At 41.2% G+C, this 20,692-nt stretch overlaps 1 protein-coding gene across 1 annotated transcript in view; it reads right to left on the bottom strand.

Moving 5' to 3' along the window:
• Positions 1–19,601, bottom strand: part of LOC124555658 — a 58,090-nt gene extending 38,489 nt beyond the window's left edge. The window contains exon 1 of the mRNA XM_047129642.1: positions 18,974–19,601. Within this exon, the coding sequence (XP_046985598.1) occupies positions 18,974–18,996 (23 nt within the window). The 5' untranslated portion in view covers positions 18,997–19,601. The remainder of the gene's footprint in view (positions 1–18,973) is intronic.
• Between the last annotated feature and the right edge of the window lie 1,091 nt (positions 19,602–20,692).

Raw genomic sequence — 20,692 nt, 5'->3', positions numbered from 1 at the left:
ACTTCGATGATATAGTTGCTGAACAGTTCAGAGAAAATTTGAGTCTCGTAACAAATATATACCCCACTCATAGGGTTATAGTTGGTGGGGACTTCAACATTCCCTCGACATGTTGGCAAAAATACTGGTTCAAAACCGGTGGTAGGCAGAAAACATCTTTCGAGATTGTCCTAAATGCTTTCTCCGAAAATTATTTCGAGCAGTTAGTCCACGAACCCACGCGAATTGTAAATGGTTGCGAAAACACACTTGACCTCTTAGCCACAAACAATCCAGAGCTAATAGAGAGCATCATGACTGATACAGGGATAAGTGATCACAAGGTCGTTGTAGCTAGGCTCAATACCGTTTCTTCCAAATCCACCAGAAACAAACGCAAAATAATTTTATTTATAAAAGCGGATAATGTGTCACTAGAAGCGTTCCTAAGAGACAATCTCCATTCCTTCCGAACTGACTACGCAAATGTAGACGAGATGTGACCTCATAAATTGGTAAGAGATGGAACTGATCCCCCATGGTACACAAAACAGGTCCGAACGCTGTTGCACAGGCAACGGAAAAAGCATGCGAAGTTCAGAAGAACGCGAAATCCCGAAGATTGGATAAAATTTACAGACGCGCGAAATTTGGCACGGACTTCAACGCGAGATGCCTTTAATAGGTTCCACAACGAAACATTGTCTCGAAATTTGGTAGAAAATCCGAAGAAATTCTGGTCGTATGCAAAGTACACAAGCGGCAAGACGCAGTCAACACCTTCGCTGCGCAGTGCTGATGGTACTGTTACCGACGACTTTGCCGCTAAAGCGGAGTTATTGAACGTAGTTTTCCGAAATTCCTTCACCAGGGAAGACGAATAGAATATTGCAGAATTTGAAATACGAACAGCTGCTAGCATGAGTTTCTTAGAAGTAGACACCTTAGGGGTTGCGAAGCAACTCAAATCGCTTGATACGGGCAAGTCTTCAGGTCCAGATTGTATACCGATTAGGTTCCTTTCAGATTACGCTGATACAATAGCTCCCTACTTAGCAATCATATACAACCGCTCGCTCACCGATAGATCTGTACCTACAGATTGGACAATTGTGCAGGTCGCAAAAGTGTTTAAGAAGTGTAGTAGGAGTAATCCATCGAACTACAGACCTATATCACTGACGTCGGTTTGCAGTAGGTTTTGGAGCATATATTGTATTCAAACATTATGAATCACCTCGAAGGGAACGATCTATTGATACGTAATCAGCATGGTTTCAGAAAACATCGTTCTTGTGCAACGCAGCTAGCTCTTTATTCGCACGAAGTAATGGCCGCTATCGACAGGGGATCTCAAGTTGATTCACTATTTCTAGATTTCCGGAAAGCTTTTGACACCGATCCCCACAAGCGACTTCTAATCAAGCTGCAGGCCTATGGGGTATCGTCTCAGTTGTGCGACTGGATTTGTGATTTCCTGTCAGGAAGGTCGCAGTTCGTGGTAATAGATGGCAAATCATTGAGTAAAATTCAAGTGATATAAGGTGTTCCCCCTGGGAAGCGTCCTGGGACCTCTGCTGTTCCTGATCTATATAAATGACCTGGGTGACAATCTGAGCAGTTCTCTTAGGTTGTTCGCAGATGATGCTGTAATTTACCGTCTAGTAAGGTCATCCGAAGACCAGTATCAGTTGCAAAGCGATTTAGAAAAGATTGCTGTATGGTGTGGCAGGTGGCAGTTGACGCTAAATAACGAAAAGTGTGAGGCGATCCACATGAGTTCCAAAAGAAATCCGTTGGAATTCGATTACTCGATAAATAGTACAATTCTCAAGGCTGTCAATTCAACTAAGAACCTGGGTGTTAAAATTACGAACAACTTTAGTTGGAAAGGCCACATAGATAATATTGTGGGAAAGGCGAGCCAAAGGTTGCGTTTCATTGGCAGGACACTTAGAAGATGCAACAAGTCCACTAAAGAGACAGCTTACACTACACTCGTTCGTCCTCTGTTAGAATATTGCTGAGCGATGTGGGATCCTTACCAGGTGGGATTGACGGAGGACATCGAAAGGGTGCAAAAAAGGTCAGCTCGTTTTGTATTATCACGTAATAGGGGAGAGAGTGTGGCAGATATGATACGCGAGTTCGGATGGAAGTCATTAAAGCAAAGACGTTTTTCGTCGCGTCGAGATCTATTTACGAAATTTCAGTCACCAACTTTCTCTTCCGAATGCGAAAATATTTTGTTGGGCCCAACCTACATAGGTAGGAATGATCATCAAAATAAAATAAGAGAAAACAGAGCTCGAACAGAAAGGTTTAGGTGTTCGTTTTTCCCGCGCGCTGTTCGGGAGTGGAATGGTAGAGAGATAGTACGATTGTTTTCCGATGAACCCTCTGCCATGCACTTAAATGTGAATTGCAGAGTAATCATGTAGATGTAGATGTAGATGTAGATGGGCTGGACCGAAATGTGGCCGTGCAGACTGGAAACTAAGGTCAGTATGTTTCCCTTCGCTTTCTGGCTGATCACCAAATTAGTTGCCAGGCTCACGTGATTAAAGACGGCATCAAAACTTTAAACCAGTGGATTAACTTACTCGCCACCCCACAAATTGTCCAGGCACCTCGGAGTGAACAGAAGCGATGTTGATCGGACATGGAGGAGATACAGAGAGACAGGAACTGTCGATGACATGCCTCGCTCAGGCCGCCCAAGGGCTACTACTGCAGTGGATGCCCGCTTCCTACGGATTATGGTTTGGAGGAATCCTGACAGCAACGTCACCATGTTGAATAATGCTTTTCATGCAGCCACAGGACGTCGTGTTACGACTCAAACTGTGCGCAATAGGCTGCTTGATGCGCAACTCCACACCCGACGTCCATGGGTCCATCTTTGCAACCACGATACCATGCAGCATGGTACAGATGGGCTCAACAACATGCCAAATGGACTGCTCAGGATTGGCATCACATTCTCTTCACTGATGAGTGTCGCATATGCCTTCAACCAGACAATCGTCGGAGACGTGTTTGGGGGCAACCCGGTCAGGCTGAACACCTTACACGCACTGTCCAGCAAGTGCAGCAACGTGAAGGTTCCCCAGTGTTTTGGGCTGGCATTATGTGGGGCCAATGTATGCCTCTGGTGGTCATGGAAGGTGCCGTAATGGCTGTACGACACGTGAATGCCATCCTCTGACCAATAGTGCAACCATATCAGAAGGATATTGGCGAGGCATTCATCCTCATGGACAAGAATTCACGCCTCCATTGTGCACATCTTGTGTATGACTTCCTTCAGGATAACATCGCTCAACTAGAGTGGCCATCATGTTCTCCAGACACGAACCCTATCGACCATGACTGGGATAGATTGAGAAGGACTGTTTATGAACAACGTGACCCACCAACCATTCTGAGGGATCTACGATGAATTGCTGTTGAGAAGTGGGACAATCTGGACCAACGGTGCCTTGGTGAGCTAGTGGATAGTATGCCGCGATGAATACAAGCATGCATCAATGCAAGAGGACGTGCTACTGGCTACTAGAGGTACTGGTGTGTACAGCAATCTGGACCATAACTTCTGAAGGTCTCGCTGTATGGTACATGCAATGTGTGGTTTTCATGAGCATAAAAAGGGCAGAAAGGATGTTTATGTATATCTCTATCCCAATTTTCTGTACAGGTTCCGAAACTCTCCGAACCGAGGTGATGGAAAACTTTTTTTGATGTGTGTACATGTGATGACCTTTCACTTAACATTCAACAAGCAGAATTGCTACTTTTTGCTGGTGATACTAGTCCCATTAGAGATAAAGCAATAGAAGAGTTGGTAAACAATATTTTCCAAGGAATTATTTAGTGGTTCTCTGAAAATCCTTAACAATATGATGATGGTATCTGTACTTTCGGACATGTCTGAAAGAACAGATACCATCAGTTACAGTGCAGCTCTCTGAGAATGAAATGATAATTAAATCAAGACCCTAAGCTGTTGACAGGCATTGGTATACATCAATGGGGACAGCTGAAAATGTGTGCCCCGACTTCCACTCAAAACCGGGATCTCCTTCATATAGTTAAGGCTAACCGGCCATTGACCTTCTTCTTCTGTGCTGGATGCACACGCATTGCCTGAACTCTTACGGGACTCAGTAAGATTGTCTGCTGCGAGTAATGAGTGTAATGGACAGGGGCACTATGAATGTAGTATGTGGACGTTAAGTTGGGAATGTGGGTCTCAGGGGGAGCGTGCAAGGGATAAATCCCTGCAGTTGCACTATCCTCTGTGCGCTCGGTGGTTCAGATGGATAGAGCATCTCCCATGTAAGCAGGAGATCTCGGGTTCGAGCCATGGTCAGGGCACACATTTTCAACTGTTCCTGTTGGCGTCTATCAACGCTTGTCGACAGCTTAGGGTCTTGATTTAATTATCATTTCTTTATATAATTGCTAATCTTGGAAACAAATGTATCAACTTGCAGACATATTTTGCATATTTCCAGTCAGTAATGTCATACAGAATAATCTTGGGGGGTAACTCATTACTTAGAAAGGAAGTAATGATTGTACAGAAATGAGCAGTAAGAATATATGATATCCACCTATAGATGTCATGTAGGTACATCTTCGAGGAGCTAGGCATTTTAACTGTGCTCTCACAATACATATATTTGCTAATGAAATTAGTCAGAAGTAAGCCATCACAATCTGAGAAGAACAGTGAAGTTCATGCCTACAGCACTAGATGGAAAAATGACTTTTCTTACTCATTGTTAAAGCTGTCAGTCGCTCAGAAAGGAGTTCAGTATGAAAGAAAATAATTTTTTGATCATTTTCTAAATAACATAAAATGGCTGTCAGGTAGTGATGCAAGTTTTAAATGTAATTCAAAATCATTTCTCCTTGATGGCTCCTTCTATTCCATTGATGAATTTGTACATAAAAACTGGTAGCCAGTTAAAAAAAGTCCGTTGTAATTGTATGAGCAGGACTGAAAAAAATAATATGTTCATTAATGTTAACACTACTAATGTACACATATCCAGCAAACTGCCTTATTCCATGTTAATTCAACAAAAGAGTCATTCAAATAGCCAATGGAACATGTATCTAACTAACTGACTGACTTCTTTCATGTCAGACCTGACGAGAGAGTTGTGTCAGTTACTAAATGTGAAAAAATTGAGAATCAGTCCACTTCATCCACAAGCTAACGGAATGATGGAACAAATTCATTAGACAATTGGGAAGATGCTTAGTTATTACATGAATGCCTACCATTCAGATTGGGACACATTTCTACCCTTTGTAGGAGTGCATACAACTCCAAAGTACACACTTGCACAGTGTTGCTGCCATTTAAGTGGTTGTACAGAAAAAAAGATGATGTTATCTTTTGACATTATCAGCCAGAAAGGAGGCAAGAAAGGGGAGTTTGCTAGAACAGTGAGGGAAGTGTGGAGAAAGGTCCAGTGAGCAAGTACTGAGGCATTGAAGAAGCAGGAGGGGGTGGTGAAGCAAGTGGGAACATTATGTTAGTATAAAGTAGGCCAATGGGTGATGTTTTCAAGCCCATATACCGTGAATGGAAAGTTGAAGAAGTTTGTAACAAAGTACCAGAGCCTGTACCAAGTAATTGAAAGTATGTCACCAGTAAATGTGAAGCTGCAGCTGCCAATAAGGACAATAATTGTGCATGTTGGGCGTCTTTGACCATTTAAGGGTGCACTGTTGGCAATTTCATGAGAGTCACTGGCAAAAGTGAGGACATAGGCAAAAAAGAAGAAACAGAAGGTTGAGTGACAGGAGAGAGAGATCCAGAAACCTCATACTCTTTATGCATTGATGCCAAGGAATTAATTGATATGTGGTTTGGTTTTGTCATTTTTTCTTTTGTGTATAGTATATGGTATTACTGTCATTTTAGATGAAGTTTATTCCATGATATTTCAACTGGACACTTGCCAGTCATCTTCAGGTGAACCAGTGAAGACTGATGAAGACATTCTCAGCCCTCTTCAGCATTGTCACTCATGCCTGTAGCAAATCTCAGAGATGATGGGATTCCACACGTTATCCAGCCAGAACACTGGCTCAGCAGCTATGGGTGGAAGCCACTGCCCATCCATCACCACCAGCCAGGGCAACAGGGAGAGGTGTACCTGCCTCAATACATCGTGTATCAAAATCAATAAAAGCTCTTTGTAACTGGTGAAAGTGCTTGCCCAGAACCCAGCAGCCTGTCACCACCATTCTCTCCACCTCCAGCATGGTACAATGTGACTGGTGCGCAATATGGTGATTCTCCCTTGTGGTGTTCAGATGTGGTTATTCGGGGCCTTGCACCATTCACTCCACCCCCAGCATGGTACAATGTGACTGGTGCGCAATATGGTGATTCTTCCTTGTGGTGTTCAGACGTGGTTAACTGGGGCCTTGATGATGAGTATGACTACTCTCATGTTCTCATGCAATCCAGCATCTGGCCACTGTCACATATGAATGTCCCAAAAATCTGTATATTCATAAAATGAAGTACAATCTCCTACAGTCACAGTCATTATTTTATTTCAATGCATGATGCATTCTGACCACTGAGGGACCATTGTCATGTGCTTTGACAGTCTATATCTTTTTTTTCAGATTTAGATTAATTATTTCCTGGTAAAATTACATTGCTATATTTAAGTGGCACCTTGTGAATATAAGTTTACAAAGCTAAGTCAAATTGCAAAATAACTTACTGTTTCTAGCAGTGAATACAGGGTTTTGAAGTACAGTATTAATAGACATGTTTATGTACACACTTTCCATTCTACAACACATTTATAAACACAAGTCAAAGAATTTCAAATGTGAAGATACTGCACTTCTATAAATACACAGGTGTTACTATTTCAAAAAAGGTACAAAGCTGTTAAAGTATTAACCATACATAGATATCATTTATAAAAGAAATATTTGTTAATATGTCAAATGTGACTGTATGTTATCAAATGGTTACACTATTAAATATTTGTTTATTTAGGGAAAACAAACTTTTAAACTTAATGAAAAAACTTTAACTGTAAACTCTGTTTGTTCATTCAAGAGGTTTTCAGGAGATTTTTTTGGTGTAACATTATTTCTAATTGGTGTAGCAGATCAAAATTTTAACATGGTTTTCTGTGTGGAGTATAATTAGGTTGTTGCATTTGTCACTTAGCTTCTGTCCATTAAGGCACATGTATTGTTGATTTGTCTAAGTAGTTAAGTCTAAAAATATCAGTGTGTTCTTTCTAACAAGTATGGGGAAGCTCTTTCTGTTTTGCCTATGCAAAATGCTGGGCAACCATTGCATTGTAATTTATATATGCCACTGTGTTCTGTTGTTGGGTTATCTGTGTTTACTGTATGAGGTAAGTGGTCTCCAAGTTTGTTGTTTGCAGAGAAGGATATTTTAAATTTGTTATTTCTAAATAAGTTAGCAATCTTTTGTGATGATGTGCCTAAATAGGGAAAACTTGTGAAGATGTGTGCTTTGTCAATTGATTTTTTTGAATACCCACTATTTATGGCAGTTACTCTGATTATATCAATTTCATGTGTTAATGCTTTGGATTTTAAAGGTAATGAGTGACCATTTAACATCGATCTATATGCAGCTTACTTGTGTGTATCTGAATGGGGTGATGATTAATGTATTGTGATGTTATTGTACGCCAGTTTCCTGTAAATGTAAAAATTATGTTCTTGCTGTTCATTAATTATTTTGAGGTCCAAGAAATTTATGGACTGATATGTTTCACATTTAGTTAAACTTTATTTTAGTGTGGAGTGAACTGAAAATTATAAGAACTTCATAAAGTTCATCTTTTATACCATCATATAGGAGTAGAGCGTCATCCACAAATCTTCTGTAAGAAACAATTTTTTGAGCAAGTTTATTTTTCCTTTTAAGAAATTTATTATTTATGTGGTTGATGAATATGTCAGCCACTTAGTGTGGAGTGAACTGAATATTATAAGAACTTCATAAAGTTCATCTTTTATACCATCATATAGGAGTAGAGTGTCATCCACAAATCTTCTGTAAGAAACAATTTTTTGAGCAAGTTTATTTTTCCTTTTAAGAAATTTATTATTTATGTGGTTGATGAATATGTCAGCCACTTAGTGTGGAGTGAACTGAATATTATAAGAACTTCATAAAGTTCATCTTTTATACCATCATATAGGAGTAGAGTGTCATCCACAAATCTTCTGTAATAAACAATTTTTTGAGCAAGTTTATTTTTCCCGTTAAGAAATTTAATATTGATGTGGTTGATGAATATGTCAGCAACTTGACATTTTGTTACCCATAGCTAAGTCACCTTTCTGTTGGCATATTTCTTTATTAAATGAGAAGTAGTTACAGTGAAGTAGTTGTTCAAGCAAATCAACTAACTCTGGAATCTCTGGTACTGTTAGCTTTTTGCGTTTAATAAGGTTTTTTTTCTAATTGTGATTGAAGGCAGTTGATCTGTCTTTTATATGTAATACAGTCACAGAAGAGACACTGACAACAGTGGATAAAATTAAATCTGGATATTGTATGATAAAACCAGTTGGCCAAATGATGACCACAGTAGGACCACTTTAAAATTCTATTAGGTGCTAATAGTACTGTCTCACATGAGTGTGTGGTATCTCCATGTCCTACACAGTGGTGGCTCAACATCTGATGCAGTTCATGCCTTTGATATTTCCTACCAGGCCTAGTAAGAACCATGGAGGTAAGAATAAAGGGAGATACTGTGACGTCACAGCTGTGAAGCTATGTGAAGCCGAGGGTAGCCATCTTAATCCGAAATGAAAGCTGGAAAGCTCTGTGGGAGAATGCTGTGAGGAGGAAGAATTGGTGTGCGTCTAAATGGAGCACTATATGTTCTCAGCATTTTCAAGAGGAGGACATTGACCGAATTTCTCTTTCAACAGTACGTCTCCAAGAAAATGCTGTACCATCAGTTTTTCCTACACACCCAAAACATTTGCAAAACGTGTGTTAATTCAAAGATTTAAATTCTTAGATTTCAAGTTCACATTTCGGTTTAATACGTACGTATCGCCGATAATCGATGTGTTGAGTAACTCACATTCTGTCTTCATCATGTATAAAATTAAAAGCTAACATTAATTTAACTGGTGTAAAGATAGGCCTAAATGATTGGTGTTATTGAACAGTGTTTCACAGTAGTATAATGTAACTGAAATGTTCCTGTATGTATCACAAGCAAGATGTATTTGTGGGTCCTTGGAGGGAGGGTATAGCTAACTTAGTTTTCAGTTTCCATTATTCAGCCATAACTCCGAATTGAATACGCATATGAAGTAAATGTTATCAGTTATGTGAATATATAAGGCAGTAGTTTGTGAACATCTCACTTTGTCTGGTTTACTGAGTTGTACAATATTTTTATTTCAGTGTCGTTGATGGTTAATGGTAGTTATGTTCTAGGAATAACTGATACAGCGTGAGTTTACTTATCTATGTTGATTGTGGGAGGATTCCTTCAGGTCATTTGAATAAATTAATTTCACTTTCGACCTCTTTAGCTCCTTACACATAGCTTGTGCCTAGGAATGATTTCATGCTGTGTACAGAATTTAAGAGGGGAGGTGCTGGAACAATGAAGTGTTTCTGCATCTACACAGTGTGTTATAAAGAGATAATCTGGTTCTCCACACTATCATGTAGAAACAAATGTATGAAACCCTTTTTTGACGAGCATCAGCCTTTGCACACAAGAGAATATCTGAGAAGAAAATTCAGGTTCACTGTTTAGATTATGAGACTACTTATGCTGAACAAGTTTGTCTGGTATAATTATTTAGTGAAGTCACAGAAATTAACACTTGGGCTGTGTTAAATACAACAGTTTATGTGGGATAAGAACAGCAAATGAACATTTCTCTTGTTTGATGCACTATTAATTGACATTCTCCATTGAAAAATATCATTACTGATTAAAAAGTTTTGGCGCTACCTTCTTTTTAACATCATCCGTTCTCTCACCTCCCGCCTAACTGTCACAGTACGTGCAGTGGATCCTGATGCAGTCTGGAATTCCTGTGTGATGGTCTGGGTAGATGTCTGCATATTACACATTATGACCCTCTTCAACGGTCGGCGGTCGCTGTCAGTCAACACACGAGGTCCGCCTGTACGCTTTTATGCAGTTCGTGTCTCTTCACGTTTTCACTTCACTATCACATCGGAAACAGTTGACCTAGGGATGTTTAGGAGTGTGGAAATCTCGCGTACAGACGTATGACACAAGTGCCACCCAATTACCTGACCACGTTCGAAATCCGTGAGTTCGGCGGAGCGCCCCATTCTGCTCTCTCAAGACGTTTAACGATTATTGAGGTCGCCCATATGGTGTACCCGGCAGTAGGTGGCAGCACAATGCACCTAATATGAAAAACGTATATTTTTGGGGGTGTCCGGATACTTATGATCACATAGAGTAGTGATTCAACTGGAACCCAACGTGGGGCGTGAACTAAAATTAATGAATGTACTAATTTATTGTTAGTTTTATTCTTTATGAACCAGCTGCACCTGTGAAGTACTAGGGAAACAGATGCTGAAGCGGAAAATTGATTCCTGTCGTAGATGATGAGCTTCACCTCCACTCCATGATGCAGTTCTGCATAACAGGTACGGTTGCTAGCTTGTTGTCATCGCAGTATATTGCAATAGTTTTGCCCTGCACAGTCGCATCAATTTGTGGTCAGCCAGCGTAGAATAGTGCAGCTATTGTTGCACTGCGGCGTAGAATTAGAGCTATTGATTAGCTACACGCCAGCTGCAAGTAAATTTTCATGTGTTATGTTAAAGGTAGCTTGTTATTCTGCCATTCAGGTGACTCCATATTCTGCCTATAAAGTTCGTTTGGTTATTCAGATTAGATCGAAGGAGAGTTCCATCTCTAGGTATAGTTGTTTGGGAAATGACCAAAATTGGTAAATTCGTAAACATGGACCCTGTACAAGAAACTACTGACAAAGATGTTGCCGATGTTAGCAACTTGCATCTGACTCGGTAGCAGTTGGAACTAAGCCAGAAAATACAGCAGTTGGTATAATGGAGCGGTCTCAATCTGCAGGGGATGCCGGACAAAGCCCTGCACCCGCTGCAGACCCTTTTGCAGCTTTATTAGACAAAATCGCGCACTTGATGAACGAACGCGATGAAGCGCAAGCTGCAAAGGAAAAAGAACGCGAGAAAGCACAAAGGGAAAGAGAACGCGATGAATCACTGGTAGCGAAATTGAATATGGGCTTCAAAAGTATTACAAAAGAAGTCTCAGCAATGCAAAAGGTCACTAAAGACCTGGCAGAAACAGTAAGTAAATTAATGGGTGCTGTGCAAACTGCACAGATAACCACTGAAGAGACGATAGAATGAGTGCAAAGAGCGCAGAAGAAGACGGAAGAATCCATTGTGCAATTAGCACAGGTAGTAAATAATTTACCTCTCGAACCAGATCCAGCTGCCACTGCTAAAACAGCTGAGCAAAGTGAGACTATAAATAAAGAATTCCACGACTGGTTGAGAGAAAACGACAAAATGATAGGTGATCTGTTTACATCCGAAGTAAAGAGCGCCATAGCCAGCGCTAACGGCCAAGAAGCCGCAGAGTTAAATAAAACGAAGAAAATAATAGCCACCGACATAGAGCAGCTTAAGCAGGTTGCGACGCACGAAATACCAAAGTGGCGCGAGGAAATCGCGACACAAATCCAGGACGTTCATTGCGTTGCGGAAACATTACCGCAACAATCATGTGCTGTACCGCAGCCCGGTGTACACATGCGTGATGGGTATGAAACTGATCCGGAAAATGCAGAATCAATTTATGAAGATCATCAGAGAGAGCACCCCGACATACAACAATCGCCTAGAACGATGGGGGCAGACAATGCTTTGATGGCTATTTTAATGTATGAGAGCCAATTAAAATACCGACAATACCACTTATTCATACCAGATAAGAAGCCAGTGCACCCGGTTGTATTTACCCGGTCGTTTAGGAACGTGCTTCCTAAAACGTGGAACGAACGACAACGCATACAGTTCGTAGCATGGCACATCCAAGGCGATTGAGCCTTGTGGGCGACAGGAGCTATAGAGAATTATGACACATATAGTCAATTTGAAAAGGCATTCCTTTCGAAATATTGGTCGGCAGGAGTACACGAGAGATTACGAAAAAAGATCTTTTCGCCTGAACAGTACAACTCGCAAATAGGAGGGTTACGCCGGTATTTCGTGAAATACATCAATCTCACTCGGTATTAGGACGATCCGGCGGCATAGAAAGATGTGCTCCGGCTGTTAAAGGCAAAGTTCCCACCCAATATGCGAGAAAAATTAATTACAGTTCTGGACGAAAGTGCGGCTGAGTTGTGCTTCCTGAAGGCAGCAGCGAGACGGAATGGGAGCAGAACTGTGCTAGAGCATGTGCATAGGCTCCGGTACAATGACGACCAGGACATGTGGCAGAAGTTGTTTACTGATAATGGAACAACTTCCGAACAGAATCGTGAATTTGCACAGGCTGCTGTGCAAGCCGTAGTAGGAGGTATTCCTACAACGCTCATTTTTATCCTGGCGCGAGTGTGAATGTTATTGAAGCAAATTTTTTCCAGCATGATCACTCAGCATCGAAAAGTACTTAAGTCACCGGTTCAGAATTGTATGGAATCCAGTGCTATTGGCTCTGGAGACCAACGAGTTACGATACAGGCACAAGTAGATATTAAATACGAGAGAGGAGCCGGCAGATGCACGTTCCTCGTCGTGAGCGGCCTCACAGTGTCCTGTCTCGTAGGCATTGAGTATATGCGGGATAGGAACGTAGCTATCGACCTTCCCTATGGTCAATGTCGTTTGAGGATTGGAGGAGAATTAAAAATTCTGAACCTAATTAAAACAAAAGGTCGGTATACCAGGTTGTCTGATGGTATTCAAGTGAAAATCATAAATAAAAGGAAGCGATGGGTGAAATACAATCCTAGGTACCGCAGCCTCGCACCAGATGAACAGGATGACCAGCAGTATGACGTAGATCTCAGTTCAGAGTAAGTCCGAGGAAGCAATGTCTTTGTCGGAAGAACAAAGAGAAGATTTATTTTTACTTTTGAAGATATACGTTCAGGTCTTTTCCAGAAGGCCTGGCGTCATAAAAGATATGAATACCAGATGGATGTATACCTCCGTAAGACCTTTGCACGTGCAACCTACTTCGTCCCGTGGTCTAAGCGCGAGGCCATCAAACGGGAGCTTAATGAGATGATTCAGTGGCGCACCATCGAACCATCTTTCTCCTCACACAGCAGCCCTCTCTTAGCGGTGGGCACAGCAGTTGGAGAGGTGCGCCTTGTTCTGGACGTGAGGTCAATCAACAAGATAATTGTCCCAGTGAGGATTCGACCCTAGAGTTTAGAATAACAATTGCAGAAATTTCATGGGGTACTGAACTTATCTCATCGCTCGACATGTGCTACTCGTACTGGCAAGTGAAGTTAGCAGAAGAATCTAGAAAGTATACTGTTTTCGTCTTTGCTGACAGGTCTTACCAATTTAGGGTTTTGTCCTTCGGCTCTAATGTAAGCACCAGCTTGTTTATCTCCACCCTGGACATGGTCCTATGGGTGGCCGAGCGGTTCTAGGCGCTACAGTCTGGAACCGCACGACCGCTACGGTCGCAGGTTCGAATCCTGCCTCGGGCATGGATGTGTGTGCTGTCCTTAGGTTAGTTAGGTTTAAGTAGTTCTAAGTTCTAGGGGACTGATGACCTCAGAACTTAAGTCCCATAGTGCTCAGAGCCATTTGAATCAACCATGGTCCTAGGGCCGGAATTTCTGGATATAGTAACACTGTACGTGGACGATCTGCTAGTCGCAACGCCCACATGGGAAGAGCACCTGGATGCACTAGATAGAGTGTTCAAGACGTTCTCTGAGTTCGGCGTAACAGCCGACTTAGAGAAATCGAAGTTTGCTAGAGATAAATTAAAATTTCTTGGACACATTGTTTCTCCCACAGGCATATTATCTGATCCAGAAAAGATGGATGCAATTCGCAAGTTCCCAGCACCTGCCACTAAAATGCGACTTAAATCTTTCCATGGACTTGCATAATTTTTTCGCCGTTTTACACCCAATCAGTCGATTAATGATCCTGATCTTTTAAATTTACTGGAAAAGAATGTGGTTTGGCATTGGTCAAGCAAATGCCAGCAGGCGTTCGATAATATCAAACAGAATTTGAAATCAGCGAACATCCTGCATCACCCTGACATGACCAAAGATTTCTGCATAGCAACTGATGCTTCCTGCTCTGGTTTAGGAGCGTGCCTCTTTCAGGAGGACAACACAGAAGGCAAGATAACGTACAAAGTCATCAGTTTTGGAAGTCGAGTCCTGACTGAATGTGAAAGAACTTACACCGATACAGTGTTAGAGGCATTGGCCATTGTGTGGTCTTTTAGGAAATTTAATTATTACTGATGTGTTGGTAAATGTGCCAACACCTTGTAGATAGAGGAGGCCGAAATGGAAGCTATCTAACGCAGACGGGCGTGAATTCTGGAACAGGATAAGTATTGAATGCTAATAAGAAAAGTATGCAGCTCCTCGAATACTTAACTTTTATTTATCCTTGTTGTGAATACAGCATTCCGGATGAGACATTTCATACTATAACTATCAAACTATCACTTGCTATGTAAGGCTAATGGCGCCTTGCTAAGTCGTAGCCATGGACTTAGCTGAAGGCTATTCTAACTGTCTCTCGGCAAATGAGAGAAGGCTTCGTCAGTGTAGTCGCTAGCAAAGTCGTCGTACAACTGGGGCGAGTGCTATTCCGTAACTCGAGACCTGCCTTGTGGTGGCGCTCGGTCTGCGATCACACAGTGGCGACACGCGGGTCCGACATGTACTAAATGGACCGCGGCCGATTTAAGCTACCACCTAGCAAGTGTGGTGTCTGGCGGTGACACCACAATTACATCCATGATAAACATATCAAAGTTTATTGTGACCACCAGGCGCATTGTTTTCTCCGAACGTGCAAATTGTTGCATCAGCGCCTAGCGCGGTGGACGCTGCTACTTCAGGAATATGATTACGAAATTGTGCATATAAGTGGTAGGGTGAACGTCGTAGCAGACGCGCTCTCTCGTTTACCACAAGATTTACCTGAGTATTCAGACTTAGTGGAACAAATGTCCAGTTTCAAAATTATGTTGATGAAAGACACTTTGCTCCGCCAGTGCTATTTAGAAATGTGTAGGAACATGGCTAATTTACAGGATGTAGATGGCAGGTGGGCCCAACTCAAGTGTACGCTTGCCGAGCGGCCACACCACGAACTGTCACAACACTTTACGGCCCATAATGATGCGCTTTTTCGCCGCCAACGCAAAGAACCGGAGTCATGGTGCGTCTGCATACCAGACAGGTGTAAGGAACATGTGATATGGTACATCCATATCGCATGGGGGCACTTTGGGGTGGAAAAGTGTAAGAAAAAAATTGAGCCGTACTGTTACATATTGAATCTGTACTGGTGTGTGCATAAATTGCTTCGCACCTGTAAAGTTTGTCACCGAAGTAAGCCTTCTAGTCTTTCCAATAAAATAGCACTGCATCCAATTATCACAAATAAACCAGGAGAGGTGGTGGCCATTGACGTCTCCGGCCTCCACCCTCAGGCGAGGGGAGGTGTCAAATACATTGCGCCTTATACGACCTCTTCTTGACATATGTACGTTTGTATACCACTAAGTCAGCAATAGCAGCGGCAATCATTAAACGATTCCGAGAACAATTATTTCCCAGGTTTGGGAAGCTGGAAGCTATTCTATCCGATAATGCATCAGATTTCACTGGCAAGAGATGGAAAAACTTCTTGAAGGGAAATGGTATCTGCCAGATACTAATAAGCAATTTCCATCCAGAATCAAATCCTACAGAGGGGTTATCCGGGAATTTAATAGGTTCATTCGAACATATATGCTGAATAAACAAATCAAATGGGTGGAATTTTTTCACCATTTGAGCACATGGTAAACAATTTTCCCCATAAAAAGACGCAACTTACACAGCTATTATGTTCGATACTAAAGAGAGGAATGAATGGGTCAATCCTCTGCCGAAACGCTCTGATGATGAATTATCCAGAGAGGAACGAATCAGACGAGCGCTTAATGCTGCTGCACAGACAAGGAAGCGTGCTTATAATAAGAAGCTTGGCAAAGTGTGAAACTATAAAGTCGGAGATCCTATCCTCCTGAGATCACATCCAAAATCTTCTTTACTTTTAAGGCAGAACAAGAAGTGGCAAACTTTGTACACCTGCCCATACGAAATTGTACGCATTCTTTATGAAGGCAGTTACTTGCTAGCCTACCCAGAATCTCGGAAGATCAAAGGCTTATACCATCAAAATGATCTCAAGAAACATGTACAATGATGAACAGAATTTATATTTATCTATGTAAACAAGGGCATGCAGCATTTTGTATTATTTTCCTTATTATTATTATTATCTGTGTTATCTCATGGATTTTGTATTCACATACGAGGGTCACTCCAAAAGAAATGCATACTATTTTTTTAATCCATCTTTTATTCTACATGTTTGAAAGTTTTACAGTGTGTAGATACATCCTTTAGGAACAATATTTTCATTTCTACACATAATATCCATCCCTCTCAACTGCCTTACACCATCTTGGAACCAGTGCCTGTATCCCTGCACGGTAAAATTCTGGACCAACCTGTTGGAGCCACTGTTTGGCAGCGTTCACAAGGGAGTCATCATCTTCAAACCTTGTTCCACTAAGAGAGTCTTTCAGTTTCCCAAAGAGATGATAGTCACATGGAGCCAGGTCAGGACTGTATGGCGGGTGTTTCAGTGTTGTCCATCCGAGTTTTGTGATCGCTTCCATGGTTTTTTGACTGACATTGTGCATTGTCGTGCAACAACAAAATTTTTTAACGCCAACACTTTCAGTATTCTGCAAACACTTCCTACCCCTATCCCAACGTAGCATGACAATTCGTTCACTGTGATGCGTCTGTCAGCAGTCACTAATTCGTTAACTCTCTGCACATTGTCTGGAATGTGTGCAGTACGAGGCCTGCCGCTGCGAGGAAAATCCTCAATATTGCCGTGATCGCTTTCATCACGTAACCTGCTTGCCCACCAACTAACTGTACTGCAATCGACAGCAGCATCGCCATAAACCTTTTTCAACCTCTTGTGGATGTTTCCCACTGTCTCATTTTCACAGCTCAGGAATTCTATGACAGCACGATGCTTCTGACGAACGTCAAGGGTAGCAGCCATCTTAAAGACATGGTATGACGGCGCCACTCACGGGAACAGGTTGAACTAAGTTTGAAAACAAGCAGGAAGGATGTATCTACACACTGTAAAACTTTCACACATGCAGAATGAAAACTGTATTTTTACAAAAATAGTGTGCATTTCTTTTGGAGTGACCCTCGTATTTGTTAAGAGAGACAGACTATGGACTATAAAAGGAACAAACAGAGAATGTAAAGTTGTACATAAACAAATGAACCGGATTTGACTAATTAATTGAGAAAGCACAGTAGTGCATACAGTGTGCATACTAGTCCAATGCAGAGATTATTACTAGTTTTGGTATTCGTTTCCTGTGTTTAGCTGTGAAGTATTTCTTTTGTTTCTTCTTTATTTGTATATTTTATATTTATTCCTAGAGTAATAAGTGTCATCCAGACACTGTCACTAATGAACTGAACAAAAGTAGCACCTTTAGTGCTTACAGAAAATAAACACGAACTGAAATGAAGTGAGAAATGTTGCTAGTAAGGAAACTGTCAGTATCTGGCATAAATACAGTACGTAAATCTGTAAAGAGTTACATTAAGACGTACTGCTATTTCTATCTTTTATGCAAACAGCTCTATGACCATGCAGTCATGTTGCTGAGTCCTATTAATGTTTCATTTTACTTGGATTTAAAAAAAACCTTGATTGAGTCATTTAAAGAATGTTTTATTAAGAAATTTCTTATTGACATATTTGCTACATGAATAGCGTATTCTCATATTTGGCACCAGAAATGTGCTGCAGAAATAATTACATTCACAGATCTATGTAAATAATAGCTTTAAGTTTTTGAACTCATATTTAGTAAGTATTTAGTTAACTTCTGAGCATTAACATTTTTACTGATGTTTGTTTATTGTATATATCTATATACATTTTTCTGTGAACACAATTTATGACGTAGATAACATTGCAGTAAAGAAACATTTACGTGCCTTGCTGTATGCATAATTTTGTAAGACCATGAGATGAACCGATTATGCTAGGCGAGACACAGACTTGACACTTGCGGTTTTTGAGGCATGTTTAATTTCGCGAACACGAATTTCGGTTTTTAGCTTCCCTTTCTTTGGGAATATCTCGTGCTTTGCTCTCTGAGGTCGTTATTAGTTTGCCGTGAATAGGAATTTCACTTGCAGTGGGCAACATGGAACGGTCGTGGCGTCATGTATGTGTTGACAATGATCTTGCACACATGAGCCACTCGGTAGGAATGTTAAATCAGACCGCTGGTGAAAATTGTATAGCAGTAAGATATTTCTATGAAGGCATGGTTTCAATGTGAACAAGTGTAATACGCATATATTATGTAAACAATAAGGTACTTTGGATATCGATTTCTGGTATTCACGTAGCAGGGACACGCTTGTAAATAAGATGTACACTTGCAAACGTGACTGTTTATATGTTTCGCAAATAGTGCCACATGGACAGGAGGACAATAAAGTGCACTATGAAGTGAACATGGGACACTCAGGCGAGTGCAAAATGTGCACTTTGAAGCGTTTATAAAACTTATAACCACACAAAAAGGTAATGAACAATGGCGTAGCTCGGACTTACCGGTTTTGGGCTGTGTATAGCATCCGATGAGAGATGAATCGACGTCTTCAGCCTATTCTTGTGCCCTAATCCCATGGGTGATACACTTTTACACACATCCGAAGCAATATAGCGAAGTGCAGCATAGAGAAACGCTACTTTTAAGGCACAAACTGTGACTAACTTCGATAAAAACATTGTTGGGACGATATGTTATCGACAACACATAGAACTGCAATTCCACACGATGTGACCCTATAGTGCTACGAATAAACTGTGTTAGCAGAGACGTTTAATAAATGCTTGATTAAAAACACGCGTATAACCGCACTAAATAAGTGTAACAGATAGTGTTGAGACACGTTTGTTGTGGTTATTCAAACCGGGAACCGTTTTCAAACAGTGTGACAAACTTCAGTTGTGTGAATTGTTAACGCTCTAGTGAATAAACAGTGACAATTTACATTCGTGCTAGAGAGACACTTATCATAGAACACAACACATGTGCTAATCAGATTATTTTTCCCAGGACGCTACAGTGTAAAGTGTTTTATGTATTTCGTGCACGCAAGAAGCATTGCACGGACTGGCACCAAATGCGTCCACGCAGCAACCCAGCTCAAATCACGTACGCGAAGCGTGTCTGCGTACCTCATGCCACCGGCCGGCAGCAGGGCGCGCTACATGCGGTGCGTGATTGAGTGACATTATTCCTATGAGATGGCGTTAGCGGCGACTTGTTGCCACCGCTGCTGATCGACGCTCTTCGCTTGTCTGCACAGTTGATTGAGCCCTGGGAGCATTGACCTTCCTCACGGCGACGCCACCGTGCGCTGAGCCAATAAGTTCGCTCGGCGGACTTCTAACTAATTAAAAACGCAAAGCAAACTGATATTTTTGATGAAACATGGACAAATACGTGCCAAGAGCACAGTAAGGAATACAGCGTGTGTGTTTCCTCATTTGTAAAAGATGTTTGCAGATGAAGTGACATTTATGGAACTTTTCTGACTTGTACGACAATTTGCGGAACATTTAATGAGATGATCGATCCGTTGGACTTTAAAGGTGAAAGACAATTTTCGTAAACATGAACATTAACAAAACTATAACTAAAAGGTGAAACTCTTATATAAAAGTTTACCTGGTACCTGACCTCTACGTTCAATTGAATTCTACTTTTTGTTTTCTAACTACGTTAAAAAAAAATAGAAAGTATCATTCAAGGGGGCAATGAAATGTTTCTTTTTATGTATGAATAAATTTAAGCCCCAGAAACTAAAATCATTTATGTAAACCTACGTAAGAAATGCTGTATTTTTGTATTAATTCCGTGAGTGTGTTCAAGTTGTCTTATAAAGTAAAACTGTAATTAATTTTTCTTAAATGTGAGAGAGCATACAGAAGTTAATACTAGCAAAAGAGAGCAACTGTATTTTTTAATTGGAAAATAATGCATCAGACGCAGCGCAGGCGGGGTCAACAGTCAAATTTTATGCGTTCAGCCACGCCAGAAAGGAGCGCAGTGATGTCTCTCCAACGTTTTTCCACGCAAGAGGCTTCCAAGACAGGAAGAGACTGAGGAAAAATGACAGTAAAGTTTCCTTCAGTTGTCTACTTGTATGTAGACACGAGTAGCGTCTGGGTAGCTCTTTCCTCTCTCCTCTCTCCTGAGGTCCGCTCTCCATTGATGTCTCCGCTCTTGTTGATCACTCTCTTAATGGTCGCTCTCTCGAATCA

The sequence above is a fragment of the Schistocerca americana genome, chromosome X (genome assembly GCF_021461395.2).
Source record: "Schistocerca americana isolate TAMUIC-IGC-003095 chromosome X, iqSchAmer2.1, whole genome shotgun sequence".
NCBI lineage: Eukaryota > Metazoa > Arthropoda > Insecta > Orthoptera > Acrididae > Schistocerca > Schistocerca americana.
This window is presented reverse-complemented; position numbering and strand designations above follow the sequence as displayed.